Source organism: Lepidochelys kempii, chromosome 3 (genome assembly GCF_965140265.1).
Source record: "Lepidochelys kempii isolate rLepKem1 chromosome 3, rLepKem1.hap2, whole genome shotgun sequence".
NCBI lineage: Eukaryota > Metazoa > Chordata > Testudines > Cheloniidae > Lepidochelys > Lepidochelys kempii.
In genome coordinates, this window is record NC_133258.1 from 185,476,220 (window position 1) to 185,493,352 (window position 17,133).

Sequence of the window (17,133 nt, forward strand, 5' to 3'; positions counted from 1 at the left end):
AGCAACAAACAGAATCCTAAATGGATTTAGAAAACATACAATGGCCAATTCATAAGAGATTGTTGTAGCCTCTCTTCAGATTATTTGATATCAAAAAGTCACTGGAAAGGTATATTTAAGGGACTCCAAGGTCACAAGGAGAACGCTGAGCTGAGAAACCTGATATCAGAGGTGGGCTTCTGACATTTGGTCTTATAAAAGGGTCAGGGAAAAACACAGGAAGCTTTGGAGAGGCTGGAGTCTTAAATGATACTGCTTGTTCCCTCTAATGACACAAACAGTACCTACCTCCATTAGCTTTGGCAGAGTTTAAGTTAAAACAAGTTATGCACCCCAATTTGTTTTATTTTGAGTCTCATTAATTCTAAGATTAAGAATAATGAGCCCATTAATTCTTGGTTTATTTTATGTCATGTTTTAAAGTAATTATTATTATATGCTACTTAAAAGCGGACAACCTAAGTCCTTTGAGAGGCATGGGGGAAGAAATTAGTAATTATTCCTGGACACTCAGCCAAGGCAATACTGAAAGAGAAGCCACCCAGACACCAGCTAGTCAAGCAGAAGTAAAGGGAAATAGGAGACCACAGGTTACACTTCCATCCCACTGATAGATTGCTTTCTTTGGCTAAATGTGGAGCAGATCAACGTGAAAGTGCTGGAGAAGGGGAGGGAATAAGGGTTGTGTGTTTCAGTGGGTTCTTCAATCCTGTTGTGGAAAACCTATTCCAGGCCACATTTAGTACCCAGGTTGTGTCTTCAAGCCTTAGTTACCATGGCTCATTTTGAATGAACATTACCTTTTTTGTATTTAATTCCATCTACGTTACATACTGCAATACAAGTGTATTAGCTATGCATCAAGTTATTCTTGCTATACCTCAGATTCTACTTCAAGGATTTCAGCTCCGGCTGAAGGGATTTCCTTCCAGCCCACAACTTCCACCGGCATGCTGGGAGTGGCTTCATCTACTGTTTTGCCGTTTTCATCAAACATCAGGCGCACTTTTGCCCAGCTTTTACCTGCAACCAGAATACATCCTTTTCTCAGAGTTCCTCTCTGAATTATGGCCGTGGTTACTGGACTAGGAGGAGGCGAAAGGGGAAGACAGAAAAAGGTAAGTTTGCTATCATATTTACAGTTACATGCATTTAAGAAAAGACGAAAAAAGCATATATAGAACAGTATGGGCTATGATCTCAGAACACAGCTATTAAACATTTCACCACCTTGCAGAGGGAGTTTTAAAGGAGATTTGCAAAGAAAAAAAAATGGGCTGTATCCTTTTTAGTATCTTTAGTTGTATAAAGATGTTAAAAATTCAGCAACCTCCTCCTCTTCAATTAGGCACTGAGAAAAATCACAAAATATGGGACACCAAACAGTCCTCCAGAAAATCCAGGAAGTACCAGACACATTGCTTATATTTCTAAGGTAATAAACATCAAGCAGAATTTGTTGAAAAGAAACCTTCCAGGTCTCCCTTTATATTATATATAAAGAAATATAAAAATTGATTTCTCTCTTTTGCACGTACCCTATAAATATCACCATTTTAAAGAACAAAGACACTTTTTAGGGGATTGTTCATAAAAAGTTCTCTTTTATAGTAAGTAAACTATGTAGGTTAAAAAACTGTCAGATTAATATTCTTTAATTTTTAAAAAAAATCTGCGTTGTTAATATTTTATTTAAACAAATTTAGTTTATGTTTTACCATATATGCTGTCTGCTTATACAACACTTTGTTCCACTGGAAAATAAAATAGCCCAATCAGTTCTTAACTGTTCATTTTCTGATTCCCATGCAATAAGGCAATAAATACTGCAACGTTTGGATTGCAAACATTGCTGACGAATTGTTAAACCCAAACAATCTTTTTTTCATTTAAAAATGAAGTTTTATTGAAATATACTAAGAATACTAGAGTTTTATATATATATTTTTTCAATTAAAACCTTAATTTTGGAAACCACCTGGACAATGACTCTTTAACCAAGTCAACTGGAATAAACTTAACAGAAACATTAATTAAAATTGGAAGGAAGACAGACAATTAGCTGACCTACCCTCTTCCTTTATCTGTGCGAGACTCTATTATGGTTCCCTCTACTAGGCCTGTGGAGTCTGCCTTCAGTTCCAAAACCTCTGCTAGAGCAACAGTTGCCTCTGCTAAAGCCATTAGGTTCTCACCCTGTACCAACAAACAGTTAAGAATTAAGGAGGCAGCTAGTTACAATAGGATCAGAAGATGAATTTTGAGTACCAGCATCTGTCCCAATACACATGATCCATAGTTCCCAATTCCACAATGCAATCCAATAGACCAGAGGGGTCACCGAAGTAATACATGATCAAGGCCTAAGACTGCAGTGCTAGCAGTCCTGAATGCAAGTAATAAAGATCAGGAAGCATGAAGGGGAGAGAGGGGGCCTTGCATATCATGAACAATAGCAGTCTGGTTAGTGCTGGAAATAGGAAGGGAGTTTAATCTTCCTATTAGTAAAACATTTCTTTTAAAAATATTTTCCACAATTGATTTTTTTTTTTTTGAGGAGTGGAGAGAGGTGGATGTGGGGACAAGGAGCAAATAGGGTAGGAGGAGAAAACTGGTGTGGTATTTAGGGTGCACCCTTTTCCCATTTCAGAACTAATTTTGCCCTCTCTCTCCTGACTCTGAGCAGCTGTCCCCAGCTTCCTCAGCGCTCCCATTAATAGGTTCAATTCAGAAAGACAGCAATAAAGTAATTGCAATGTTCCAGATTTAATTTCTGGCAAGATAAAGATAATTTTGGTCACCACAGAATCAAGTACCAGTAGCAAAGCTAGGATTTCAGATTATAGTAATTAACTACCAGTTGTCTACAGGAAGTAGATTTATGAGGCTTACTCTCTCCTGCTAGCTGTGTCCAAACTTTATTATGAAGGTTTATACTTGGTTTTGAATTATTTCTTTCTGCCTAACTTCAGCACTAACTCCTCTGGATGCCTTTTACTTAAAGCACAAATATGAGTCAATGACAGAAGTCTGGAACAAATACCCACTAACAAAAATCAGAGGCAACTGGAAGTCTGTAATTCTACTGATAGTCTCTTGCAAGTTCAGGCCTTTAGGGAACAAGAAACTGAGAGCTCTTGGTTCCAACTGACTCCATTGAGAGCTCAGGGCACTCAGCATACTCCAGGAGTAGGCCCCAAGTCAAAACTCATTTTCCAAATGCCAAATCAAAGTATTCCACATGGCAGAATTTCCCGAACATGACCGAAACCATCAAAATTTTACCTTAAGTGCAGACATATGTACAGCCTGAACATCACCCCCATACTCTTCACAAACCACATCATGAGCCAGCAATTCTTTCTTCACTCTTTCAGGATCAGCTTCAGGTTTGTCACATTTGTTTATGGCAAGGATGATAGGAACTGAGAAAGAAATAAGTATCTCTCTCTCATACCAGTATCACAAGATTACCTTAATTCAGAGCTTAGATAAATGTGCCTTTTCTTCAGTTATTACTGTTTGCTACATGAAACACAAGTGAATCCTGTTTATACATTCAGCAAGCACGTTTGTTTGCTAGGCTTAAAACAATGCTCATAAACTGTCTAAACATTGAAAATTACATTAATAAAATGATACCACTGCTGTTTTGGGTTGCAAAATTATGGGAAAACACAAGAAGTATTTTTTATTCTGTTTTTATTAAAACTGGTGCTAGTAACACTGCAATAAAGCCATGAACACTAGCTCCAGAGTGACATTTTGTAAATAGACAGTAGTGCTAAAGTATCTCTAGTATCATATCCAAGTATCTTTTTCTTACTGTGTCCTTACCCAATATAATAGAATGTTACTAATATGTGTTATGCAAGAGGTCAGAGTAGATTATTATAATTAGGGTCCTACCAAATTCACAGCAACGAAAAATGCATCACAGATGGTGAAATCTGGTCTTTTGTGTGCTTTTACCTGACACTATACAGATTTCACAGGGAAGATCAGTGTTTCTCAAATTGGGGGTCCTGACCCTAAAAGGGAGTTGTGGGGGGGGGGGGGGGGAGGGTTTGCAAGGTTATTGGGGGGGGGGGGTCACAGTATTGCCACCCTTACTTCTGCACTGCTACCTTCAGAGCTGGGCGGTCACAGAGTGGCGGGTGCTGACTGAGGGCCCAGGTTTGCAGGCAGCAGCCTAGAAATAAGGGTGGCAATACCATACTATGCCATCCTTACTTCTGCACTGCTGCTAGTGGTGGCTTTGCCTTCAGAGCTGGGCAGCTGGAAAGCAGCTGCTGCTGGCCGGGAGACCAGCTCTGACGGCACAGCCACCGTCAGCAGCAGCGCAGAAGTAAGGATGGTATGATATGGTATTGCCACCCTTACTTCTAGGATGCTGCTCACAGAGCTGGGGCCTAAGTCAGCAGCCGCCACTCTCTGGCTGCCCAACTCTGAAGGCAGCAGCGCAGAAGTAAGGGTGGCAATACCGCGACTGCCCTAAAATAACCTTGCAACCCCCCCGCAACTCCCTTTTGGGTCAGGACCCCCAATTTGAGAAATGCTGGTCTTCCCCATGAAATCTGCATATTATAGGGTAAAAGCACACAAAATACCAGATTTCACAGTCCATGACATGTTTTTCATGGCCTTGAAATTGGTAGGACCCTACTTATAATCTATGAACCTATAATACTCAGTACTATCTATCCTAGCTGTTTCTAAGATGCCTGTTACCAATATCTATATTAAGGAACCGCACAATATGCATCAGTCAACAAAGAGAATCAACACTAATGTTCATTTGTATTCACTAGCAAAATTAAAGTAGTAAGGAATAATTCTATTCACAAAAGCTAGAGGTGTAGTTATGTAGGTGTAATAACTATAGTAGAATTCTGCAAGTGCAAAGTTAGCTTCTCTCTGTCCACCACAAATAAAGTTTTCTGATGTCCCATTCTGGGCTTTAAAACATATGCTTTAGCATGTGAACTGGAAATCTGGAAGGATTCTCATGCCTGGTGGGCTGTAACCAGTGGTGTAGAAGCAGCACGAAAGGAAACTCTTCATGCCTCCCTCTGTAGTGATCCATATAGCCTAGCTACATGCAGCATTAATGGGTGTCAAAGGGGTTGCCACCTACCCTCCCACACCCTCAGTCAAGGAAGTTTATTATAACAGAGACCCTTCGGCAGCTGGGGGTCCACCCTCTGAGAACTGTAGAGGAAAAAAAGCACCTTTTTTCTCTTCTCTGTGCATCACATTGCTCTCAATTTCATCAAAAGTCAGAACAATTTTGTGGTGGTGCATTTGCCAAAACTACTTTAGAACATTTAATCTTCTCTCCACTCAAAGTGATTCTGCAAACTCCTGCCTAACCTATACACTGTGAAAAAAATGGGAATTTAAGCCCTGGTCAATTTGATGTAAAAGAGTTCATTACAATGCAACCTAGCTAAGGCTGCTGAGATCACGTGAGTGGCCCAAGATGGAAAATGTCTTTTCATAGCATTGTTTAGATCCATTTTTCTTTTGGTGGTAGAAGAGCTAATTACAAGAAGCTCAAGAAGAAAATCTTGAGATAGCAAAAGAACCATCAGCATATTTCAAAAAGGTCTCTTTAGCAAGGAGCCCATATTTGAATATCAAAGACTTTACTGTCGTTCACTGGCACAGATCTAACCCACAAAACAACTTTAGAGCTATTTAAAAAAAATATTTTGCAAAATCATTATTGAAATTTACCTTCCTATGAATAAAAGTTCCACCTTAACTATAGTGATAATGATAAAGAAAAAAAAAAACTTCCACACATGTCAAGAAAAATCAGTTGCCTTGAGTTAGTAATACTACAGAAAGCTTTTTAAAGAGTTACACGCAAATATATTTGTAATTAATGTGATAATATCTAGGCTACGATAAAAAAATTAATATTAAGCCTATAGAAATCAAGAAAAAAAAATACTGAAGATACTGAAAAATCCCAGTGATGGCCATGTCACTGTTCTATGTGAAAAAACTAAGGATTATAAGACCCTGAAAAGTTGAAAGTGATTTGGAAACAAGTTTAGACCATAGAATGACAAGCTGACAAAGACTTCTGAAATTGCAAAGACATTTTCAAAATGGAATTATGAAACTGCTACACCTGAATAATTCTGATTTCTCTATAAAATGAGTAGAGGGAACTAGCCTTATGATTCTAGAGAGATGCTACTGAAGTCCCTCCACTCTGCAGATTGGGGTTAAAAAGCAATCAGTGGGATCAGGCGTAGGTAGTACATTCCTCCAAGACCACATATGATCTGGAAAGCACTGAACAGGTACAATTCCCAGTGGGGTCCTTTAGGAGTTAGTTCTTGGCTGTATGCTACTCAATATTTCTATCAATAACCTGGAAGAAAACATAAGATCATCACTGGTAAAAGTTTACAAAAGTTGGGGAAGTGGTAAACAACTAAGAGGACAGGCCACTGACTCAGAAAGATCTGGATTGGTTGGTAAACTGGGCTCAACCAAAGAATATGCATTTTAAATTTAGATGTAAATGTACATATCTAGGAACAAAGAAGGTAGGCCATACTTACAGGATGGGGGACTCTATGTTGGGAAGCAGTGACTTTGAAAAAGATTTGGGGGTTGTGGTCGATAATCAGCTGAACAAGAGCTCCCAATGAGATGCTGTGGCCAAGAAAATTAACATGATCCTGGGATGCATAAACAGGGAAATCTCAAGTAGGAGTAGAAAGGTTTATTTTAGCTCAGTATTTGGCACTCGTACACCTGCTGCTGTAATACTATGTCCAGTTCTGTTGCCCACAATTGAAAAAGGATGTTGATAAATTGGAGCAAGTTCAGAGAAGAGCCATGGGAATGATTAAAAGAGTAGAAAACATGACTTATAGTGATAGATTGAGCTCTTTGAGTATATTTAGCTTAACAAGGAGAAAGTTAAGGGTGACTTGATTACAGTATCTCGATGGTGAACAAGTATTTAATAATGAGTTCTTCAGGTCTAGCAGAGAAAGGTACAATCTTATCCAATGGCCAGAAGTTGAGAGTAACCAACCACTGGAACAATTTACCACAGGTGGTGGTGGATTCTCCATCACTGACAATTTTAAAATCAAGATTGGATGTTTTTCTACAAGATGTTTTCTATTAAATTATTTTGGGGAAGTTTTATGGGCTGTGCTATACAGGTCAGATTAGATGATTACAACGGTCCCTTCTGGCCTCAGAATGTATTAGACATTTATATTGATACACAAGAGTCTCAGAGTAGCAGCTGTGTTAGTCTGTATTTGCAAAAAGAAAAGGAGGACTTGTGGCACCTTAGAGACTAACAAATTTATTTGAGCATAAGCTTTTGTGAGCTACAGCTCACTTCACTGGATACATTCAGTTATTCCATAGGATTGTTTTAAGGAGAAAAACATCCCCAACCTGAATGGACTTGGATTTGGTTCGAGGATTATGTTTTGTGGGAGAGGACAGGCTGATATATGTTTTGTACGCATGTTTATTCTTTGAATTGTTACTACAGCATGTCTTGGTTTATAGTGCTGGATATTAACACACCACAAATGTAAAAAAAATGAAATGTTAAAAGGTCAAATATACTGTACCTTTGGCATTTTTAGCATGTTGAATAGATTCTATTGTTTGTTTCATTACTCCATCTTCTGCGGCTACAACCAATATGACAATATCAGTGATGTGTGTACCCCTTGCCCTCATTGCTGAAAAGGCAGCATGTCCTGGAGTATCAAGAAAAGTTACCTTTTCCCCAGAAGGCAAATATACTGTGAAAACATAATTTAAAACACAATACACTTCAAGCATAATCTTTCCCATAGTTTTGTTTGAACTAATACACCTTCCTCTATGAACAATTTGTATATCATCTATGAAAGTTAACACACTGTTTCTGTCATAGCAGATATCAAAAACGTGAAAAAAGCAGTGCTACTAATAAGCATAACCCTAGAGACAAACTCAGTGGTTAAAGGATGACGACGAGTTTAATTTATAAAGACTGGGGCTTCCAAGGGGATCTATAGCAGATCTACAATCGGAACTGGACGCTTATCGAAAGGGAGTTGGATGCCTGACTGCCTCAGTCCCCTCTGAAAAATCTATCACAGGGCCTTTTATCCATAAACATCCTAAAGTACATACATCACTTCACCCACCACTGAAATGCAGAGAGAGTTTTGAGGTGAAGCACAGCAAGCCTTCAGTTTAAAAAAGCAACACTATCCAACACTTTAATTTATATAAAACTATACGTAACACTTTTAATCTATGTATTTCTAAGAGTTTTATAAAAGAAGAGAAGTATAATTATTTTACAGGCAGGGAAACTGAAGCACAAATATGAAATGACTTGCCCACAGCAAGGTCAGTGGCAGAGCTGTGAACAAAACAAAAGAATGCGGAATCCAAACCCAACGTACTCTCCACTAGACCATGCTACCTCTCTCTAGGACAGGAAGGAAGAACAACATATCCAATTGTAACTACAAGAAGAATGGCAGGTAGGCACACTACAATTACCAAAATTGGAATTGGGCTAGGATGCAGGGTTTTTTCAAATCCTCACTCTTGCAAAAAGTGCCACGGGATCTTTAATGTCCCCAAATGACCGAGACCTTATAGTATTGTTTCAACATTGCAAATGGTATGCTTAATGCTTTTAAGGTCCATCCAAGCAGTATGTTCACGTTTTTTTCTGCTATATAGCAAAAAACCTTGCATATAATTGTATTCAGTTCAAGTAAACTGTAAGCAAAGCTGACTACTATATATAGTGTATAACAAACTGTTATATGTATGGTTAAATCATACCAAGAAAGGCACCAATATGCTGGGTGATGCCTCCTGCTTCCATTGCCGCCACTTGAGTTTTTCGCAGACTGTCAAGTAAAGTTGTTTTCCCATGATCAACATGGCCCAATATAGTAACAACTGGAGGCCTTGGGGTTAATAAAGCTGGATCAGCAGGAGGCCTAAAATAATAGCAAAACATTCGTTTTGTCAAACACTCTGTGTAATATCGATGGGCAATAACGACCTCTATGCATAATTAGTAGCCATGTATCATAGCTCAGTGTTTAATAGAACAGTCAAGTTCTTCCCCAGTCTTCACAAAGAAATAAATGTAATAAAAAATCATTGCTAACTAAAGCAAACAATCTTACTTAAATCAGCATCAATTAATACAGCAATCCCAATTAGATGAAGCAAGAAGCAACATTTTTAGACAGTTTCACAAAAATCAACATAAATTAAAACAGAAAGCGTCTTAACATTGATGTAGCAATTACATGGGCAAAGGAATCAAACCAGAAGTTAAAATTTATCTTTTAAATATTATCAGCTGTGTATCCCAAATGAGCTATTTTAATAGTAGTAGGAAAAAATCAAAAGAACAATCACAATTATACCTTCTCGCAGCATCTTTATTTTCTCTGACTTTTTCTTGTTTTAATTTTGCCCATTTGTACTTCATCCCTGATTTTTTAACAACTTCCTTGATCCAGACTTCTTCCAAAACGGAATCTGGTTCTAGTGAGTCTAGGTCAATGCCTGTGAGTAGCAGGGCTTCAAACACATGATCTGATTAAAGAAATAGTAAAAACATTTAACACTTGATCCTCCAGAAGATACCTGAGATAGAGGTACCCATTAATACAGTATGTGCTTTCATCCAATGCTCCATTCAAGGAAGTGCAGGGCAGTGAAGGAAAAGTAGCAGTTTTCCTTCCTTTTCTCGGTATGTTGTACGTGAATAAATAGTATAAATAAATGATTTATACACACAGTAGTTAATGTACATCTTCCCAAAATATTCTATTAATATAAAACATTCCTATAATATTGTATATTTATATGGGCCAATCATCTTCAATAAGCTGTTCTGAAACAGGATCATCTAATTAGATGATTTAATTATTTTATTAATATGCATAATTTTCAATTTTTTGATTCATAGATATTAAGGTCAGAAGGGACCATTATGATCATCTAGTCTGACCTCCTGCACAATGGAGGCCACAGAATCTCACCCATCCACTCCTGCAATAAACCTCTCACCTATGTCTGAGCTATTGAAGTCCTCAAATCGTGGTTTAAAGACTTCAAGGAGCAGAGAATCCTCCAGCAAGTGACCTGTGCCCCATGCTACAGAGGAAAGAGAAAAACCTCAAGGGCCTCTTCCAATCTGCCCTGGAGGAAAATTCCTTCCCGACCCCAAATATGGCGATCAGCTAAACCCTGAGCATATGGGAAAGATTCACCAGCCAGATACCCAGGAAAGAATTCTCTGTAGTAACTCAGATCCCACCCCATCTAACATCCCATTGGGCCTATTTATCATGAATATTTAAAGGTTAATTAATTGCCAAAATCATGTTATCCCATCATATCATCTCCTCCATAAACTTATCGAGTTTAATCTTAAAGCCAGATAGGTCTTTTGCCCCCACTGCTTCCCTTGGAAGGCTATTCCAAAACTTCACTCCTCTGATGGTTAGAAACCTTTGTCTAATTTCAAGTCTAAACTTCCCAATGACCAGTTTATATCCATTTGTTCTTGTGTCCACATTGGTACTGAGCTTAAATAATTCCTCTCCCTCTCCAGTATTTATCCCTCCGATATATTTATAGAGAGCAATCATATCTCCCTTCAACCTTATCTTAGTTAGGCTAAACAAGCCAAGCTCCTTGAGTCTCCTTTCATAAGACAGGTTTTCCATTCCTCAGATCATCCTAGTAGCCCTTCTCTGTACCTGTTCCAGTTTGAATTCATCCTTCTTAAACATGGGAGACCAGAACTGCACACAGTATTCCAGGTGAGGTCTCACCAGTGCCTGGTATAACGGTATACAATGATATATTTTCATCCTATGCACAGGACAAATGACTAGTAATAGAACCGAAATTTCATGTACATGTGGTAGTGCAAAACCCGGACAACTGGTGATGCAAAAAAAGTATTTACTGGTGGTCCATGGAAATATGCTGGTCACATGGCGCTGGTTCCTTATTTCCAGGTGTTAAACTGCATTAGGGATTGCTGAAAACACTTTCCCATTTAGTTCTATAGCAGCAGTTGCCAGAGGTATATTATGCAACTGTGAAGGGGGGCAGGGGGGACCGTACAATTGCAAATAGGAACCAGCCAAAATTAACAGCCGAATTCTGCCCTCTAACGCATGCACAACCAAGGGTAAGACTCTCCTCCCCCACCAGGTTTCTGAGAAAGTGAGCAAATGGGTTTATTTTGCAGACGTACCTCCTCTATTATCCCAGCGTATCCCATTATAATTCATACTGAGTGTGCTACAGCACCAACAAATAAGAGGACACTTTCTCCTATCACCTGGGGAACATTTTTTAAAAATGTCTAGGTTGATCCAATTGTTTTATTTACTTATTTCAGCGGTTACCAGATCAAAGGAACTCAACTCATCTGAATTTGATGGTAGAGAAGTGCCACAGAGGATGACAAAACTCTCAGGCAAATCGGTTCATTCCCCCTCTTTTGTAGTACTGGAAATGCAGGAAACATTGCAACAATTAAGAGCTGCTAATGAGTGACATGAGCACTATTGGAAAACTTAGTGAGTAAGCAGACATCTCAGACATACACAAAGAGACATGGCAGATTTTCTTTATTCTCAGCACTGTGCTGAGAAAGGCTGTTAAGGTGGGCATTTACATGAGTACAGAATTAGGTATAAAAAAACCCCTGAAAATTAATATGATTCTGATAAACGATTTCAGGCATCAATTGTATAATATTTGCTGAAAGTGTAAAAATGTAGCACTATGCCCCTAAAACTTTATTAGTTTATATTAGTAAGTAAAACTTTGTCTGCGCTGGGAAAATAGCCCAATTTCAGCCATCACTGCAGCTGCACCACTGCAAAACCTCTAATGTAAATAAGGGAAGTTGCAATTTGCATGGACGGAGGTTACTCCTGTTTCAAACAGATGTAAGCTCTACTGGTGTAAATCCCAGCTTTCTCTGCCTACATTTGGGTTTTGCACTAGTACAGCTACAGCAATGGTTGAAATTGAGGCTAATTTCCAATGCAGACAAGGCCCACAATGTTCTAGATGAGAAAATATTTTAAAAGAGTGGAATTATAATTTGCTTGCTTGCTTGCTAGTGAAAAGTCAAGAACTATACACGCTGCTCAAAACATGCACTAATATGGCAACACCACTGCGATTTGTTTGGTCTTTTACCATCAGTTTTCAGCTTGGGGACCTCAACACACCAAGCCCTTCCTGACTGATGTCCGGTGGAAAGCTGTGCTAAAGATGTAGTGTTAGAGTGGTACTATGCTTCTGCACTGAAACATTTGCTTAAAAACAGTTGCATAATCCTAGTCAATTTCATTCACAATTTATCTCATATGTAAAGCATTTCACCATAGGAAGATGGTGCTATTCTAATTCTCTACCTGTTGGCTGGAAAATGAAGAACATGGGGGGAGGAGGGAAATCACATACAGAAGATGTAGGTGACAGAGACATATATACAAAAAAAAAAGTCACCTCAATTAAGGCAAAAATATGTCTTATCTAACGGTGGTGTTCCACAAAATGTTCATAATCAGGATTATATGGCTACTAACATTTTCTTTTCATTTTGTTAAAACTCTGATATAAGAAGTTTGTCTGGCAATGGACAGGGGATTATTGTGGATCCTGATGAGACAAGGTGTGTTAATCCAACTATAATATAGATAATTCCAGCATGACATTTCCTATAGCATTCTTCAAAACTCCATTATTGTCTTAAATAGAAGATTGCTGGATCTTCTTTCAAAAGAATAAATTGGCTCACCTATGTCTTTATCCATAGCTCTTGCAAGATCTTCAGCTGTCATCCTCTGCTGTATCTCTACCTCCTGCCTTTCTATTTTAGGTTTTATTGGTGGTAATTTCTGTTTCCCTGGTCTTTTCCCCTACAAAGGAGTAAGACACGTGCGTAAGGATGCATGGGTGGCATAAATTAAGGAATGACTAATAAACAATATTTAAAGGGCCAATGAAAACAAAAATTGTAAGTTGTAAACAAATTTCTTTACCTACATTACAAAAAAATTACTGAAAGAACTGTTAAAATAGTGAATATTTAAAAATCACTTTGCAGCATTTTTACTGTTTTTTGCATCTCGCTCATTTTGAACAATGAAAATCATTTTCACTTTTGTTTATAGTCTGTTTTTCTTTCAGATTTTTGGTGTTGCAACATTTGGATTTAAAAAACTTGAAATGAATGTTCGGGAGAGAGCTGCAATGCATCTACATATATATTAATATGTCTTGTAAATCTAAAGTAAATTCTCTATACAGTGGAGTAACAATCTTATACACAATAAATTAATCACTAACAGAGTTTCTATTTATATAATGAAAATGCTCAAAAATTGCTTTTTTTGCACTTTGTACTTTCAGACAGGGATAAAGTAGTTGTTGGAACTTGTTCATTACCTCCTTTGTAGCTAAAAGCCTATATTGTGAGAGCACAGCACTGATGAATGTGTCTGTTTGCCAAAGCTGTGGGTGTGGCTGAATTGGCCGCATGGGGTATGTGGATGACTTCACAGGCTTCCAGTGTGTTCTGTGAATTTTCCTGTAAGAAAGACTGTGCAGCTGTCTGCAAGCACAATGTAACTGGACCAGGTTTTCCAGTTTCAGCATCATCCCTCGGTTCATTTCTTCACTGTGAACAGAAAAGATACAATGAAATCAGGGTGGATTTGATTTAAATCAAATTGATTTAAAAAATCTGATTTTAAATAAAAATAATCTGATTTTTTTTAAAAAAATCATTGATATTTATCCACCCTGCTTTTTGACATTTCATAAAACTTGTCTTATGTCATTCCAAATTGAATCAATTATCATCCAATCGCACTTCTAGAGAACTATACAATGAATTTACTAGTTTGAAAAATGTCAGTTATATAGACTGAAGATTAAAAAAAAAAAAAATCTACAAGTCCCCAAATATCAGGGTGGATAAAAATCAATGATTTTTTTAAAAAAATTGGATTTTTTTGAGAAAATGCTTTTTGAGGAAAAAACCTATCTAAAGATAGTTTTAATTAACATACTTTATACCTCAAAGATGTCTCATCAAGGAATAGGGATTATAAATTCAAATTCTATAGTATGAGACAATATATTCATGTAATGTTTAAGAAAATTTTTGTAAATAAATTCCAATAGTTCATAGATTAGGGACCCAATTTTATGCGGTTCCAGGGGTTTCTGTATAGATTATTTAGGTTAATCTTTCTATCTACCCAATGGGACTCAGTGCTCAGTCTAGTTGATACCATCAGAGATGCTTAGTTTTGCAGTTCTCAAACTGTGGATTTGTGTCTCCAGAGATAACATGCTTGTTAACAGCAAAAATGTTTTTAAATAAATAAATAAATAATATATAGAGGTGAGAAATAACCCTCAGAGAAATAACCCCGAGACCTCAACAGATTTGTCTCTCTGCAAATTGTGAAACACAGAGTCAATCCCTTACCTCTCTCTAAAAATGAAGAGAGTTTCAAAAAGTTCAATGAATAGAAGATTGTTGGGGGCAGAATAGATCTGGACAAGGAGAAGAAGTCTGGAGATAAATGTGAGAAGGGAGAGACAGGCAATAGAAACAAAAGTGAAACTGTTTGAGCAGCATATTCCAGAAGTCTTGAGGTCTTTCTGAGTGTAGCCTTCATTGATTTGAGATCTACCAATACCATTCTCTCACTAGAAGGGAAAGCCTATCATGGCAGCAGGCCATAAAAGAGACCCAGTTTAGGAATATTTTAATGAAGTTCCTCTGCCTGTGGGTAAGACAGGCAGGTATGCAAAATATAAACAGTGCAACAAAGAAATGCACGGCCTAGTTGCTCAAATGAAACAACATCATGAAAAGTGTTCCTTCTCAAGAGGAAGTTGCGTTGAAGATTATGAAAGGAACATGTCTGAACATGCAGGATCTTCAGGTTGGTAAACTTTTTTATTTCATGCTACTTTCTTAAGGACTGCCTGTCTTCCTTCTGGACTATTCTTGAAGTCTGAGCAAAAAATATAGTTGTTAGTTACTCTCTGGTACCATCGTTTTAGATTGAGTTGTATGTGCTTATATGACAACAGAAGGAAATGTCTTCCTTACAGAAACAATTGATACATCAGGAAATGCACGCACAGCAGAATACTTACAAGAAGTAGCAGTAAAAGCTATAACAAAACTTGATTTAAATCAAACCCACCCTGCCAAATATAACAATAATCTTAATTCTAATCTGTGGGATTGTTCAGCAAAATGTTTTTTGCTACTGAACAAATCATAGAAGATTAGGGTTGGAAGAGACCTCAAGAGGTCATCTAGTCCAACCCCCTACTCAAAGCAGGACCAACACCAACTAAATCATCCCAGCCAGGGCTTTATCAAGCCGGGCCTTAAAACTTCTAAGGATGGAGATTCCACCACCTCTCTAGGTAACTCATTCCAGTGCTATACCACCCTCCTAGTGGAATAGTGTTTCCTAATATCCAACCCAGACCTCCCCCACTGCAACTTGATACCATTGCACCTTGTTCTGTCATCTGCTACACAGTCTGCCTTTGCAATTCTTTATCATGTGGAACTGTTGACAACTGGTAGCTTTTAGAATGGCTCGCCTTTATCTTTGAACCCCAAAGGTGCCCTTACATGGGGTTCTACATCATCATCCCACCTATTATGTTAGTAAGAGGGGACATGGGCTGTAGTGTTTTTGTTATGATGACAATACCCATTTCTACAGCAGCTGCTCACATCCATGACACTATGGTTTGGAAGAGGGGCTAACCTCACTAGACAAAGATAGAAACTGTGGTATCTATATCTAGATTTTAAGGCTGCAGGGTCCATTATAATAACCTAATCCAATATGCTGCCTAACACACACCATAATTACTTATATGGCCCCTAGCACTGTAGTATCTAGGCAGTCTGGATGAAAGCATGTGAACATTACACTGGCACCCTTGATGATGGAGTGCAGTTGTCTTTTGTAACACAGGTCCACAATCTGGGAATTTATTAGATTACAGGTTGCTTCTAGATGCCTAGATAACAGCTGAAGCCAAGAGCACTTTTTTCATCTTGAGCTGGTCATCAGAACAAACTGATTTTCTGAATGTCAGTCTTGTTATTCTTATCACATCTGTGTCACTCTGAAACCAGGCCACCACAAGGCACACTCTCCCCAGCCTATTACTGATTGCAGACACAGGGAAATGGAGACTAGTGCTGAATGTGGCAGCCCACTTGTGAGGTGGTGCTTCTTGTCCTCCGCACCTCAGACCCGTGCTCCGCCAGCCACGCGAGCTGCCGCTTAGTTCCCACCTGGCGTTCAAGTTGACAGCTTTCAGCCAGAGCTTGACACGGCTCGGGAGCCGGCTGAGAAGTGGGGTCTCCTCAAGCGAGATCAGCTCCGCTCAACCAGCGGCGCTGCTCCGAGTCAGGCCCCTTCGGTTGAACAGGGAGCAATCGGCGAGCAGGGCGTGTTCCTTGGGGCGGGGGGCGCACACCAAGGCCTTTCTCAACACCCCTAGCACCGCAGTCACAGTCAGCGGGCAGCGCCGGGGCTGTCTGGGAAGGACGGGTACGAGACGGGGACTACTCAGCCCCTGCCCCCCCCGAGGGGCCCAGCCCTGAGGCCAGCTCCGTGCCCATCAAACACCGCGCGCCCTCAGGTAAGCGCCGGCGGTCACCGTCACCTTACCTGCCAGGAGCCGCAAGCGAGCCGGAAACTCAGCAGAGCGCGCCGGGACACGTGACCCGTCGAGAGGCGGGGCAGAGGGGCAGGCGGGAAGAGGGCGTTGACAGCGGAGCGGAGCGGAGCGGAGCTGGCTGGTTCGCTGGGGCCCGTGCAGGGCGGGGCGGAGGCTGCAGGCCGTCGGGTTCGCGCGCGGAGCCCTGGGAGTGGGGGCTGGAGGGAGGCGGGGCTGGTCTGTGCAACGCGGCGGCACAGCGGGGTTTGCGCTACCGGCGGCTGAGCTGTTAGCTAAAATACCGCGCCAGGCTGGGCTCCGCGCAGGGCCTGAGCCAACCGCTCTGGTGCTAGCGCT

The 17,133-nt window shown here is 39.5% G+C and overlaps 1 protein-coding gene across 7 annotated transcripts in view; it reads right to left on the minus strand.

The window, feature by feature from the left end:
- MTIF2 (mitochondrial translational initiation factor 2) overlaps window positions 1-16,922 on the minus strand; it is a 30,336-nt gene extending 13,414 nt beyond the window's left edge. For 3 of the 7 annotated variants that reach the window (XM_073339308.1, XM_073339307.1, XM_073339312.1), the window contains exons 1-10: window positions 16,788-16,921; window positions 13,507-13,738; window positions 12,857-12,977; window positions 11,467-11,550; window positions 9,444-9,615; window positions 8,845-9,005; window positions 7,623-7,799; window positions 3,286-3,425; window positions 2,072-2,196; window positions 881-1,085 (exon numbers count right to left, since the gene is read on the minus strand). In XM_073339308.1, coding sequence (XP_073195409.1) covers window positions 881-1,085; window positions 2,072-2,196; window positions 3,286-3,425; window positions 7,623-7,799; window positions 8,845-9,005; window positions 9,444-9,615; window positions 11,467-11,550; window positions 12,857-12,977; window positions 13,507-13,731 — 1,410 coding nt within the window. In that variant the 5' untranslated portion in view covers window positions 13,732-13,738; window positions 16,788-16,921. Of the gene's footprint in view, window positions 1-880; window positions 1,086-2,071; window positions 2,197-3,285; window positions 3,426-7,622; window positions 7,800-8,844; window positions 9,006-9,443; window positions 9,616-11,466; window positions 11,551-12,856; window positions 12,978-13,506; window positions 13,739-14,557; window positions 14,578-16,408; window positions 16,762-16,787 lie in introns of those variants that run through there. The other 4 variants (XM_073339313.1, XM_073339311.1, XM_073339309.1 and 1 more) reach the window with 4 other exon arrangements.
- Window positions 16,923-17,133: the final 211 nt, after the last annotated feature.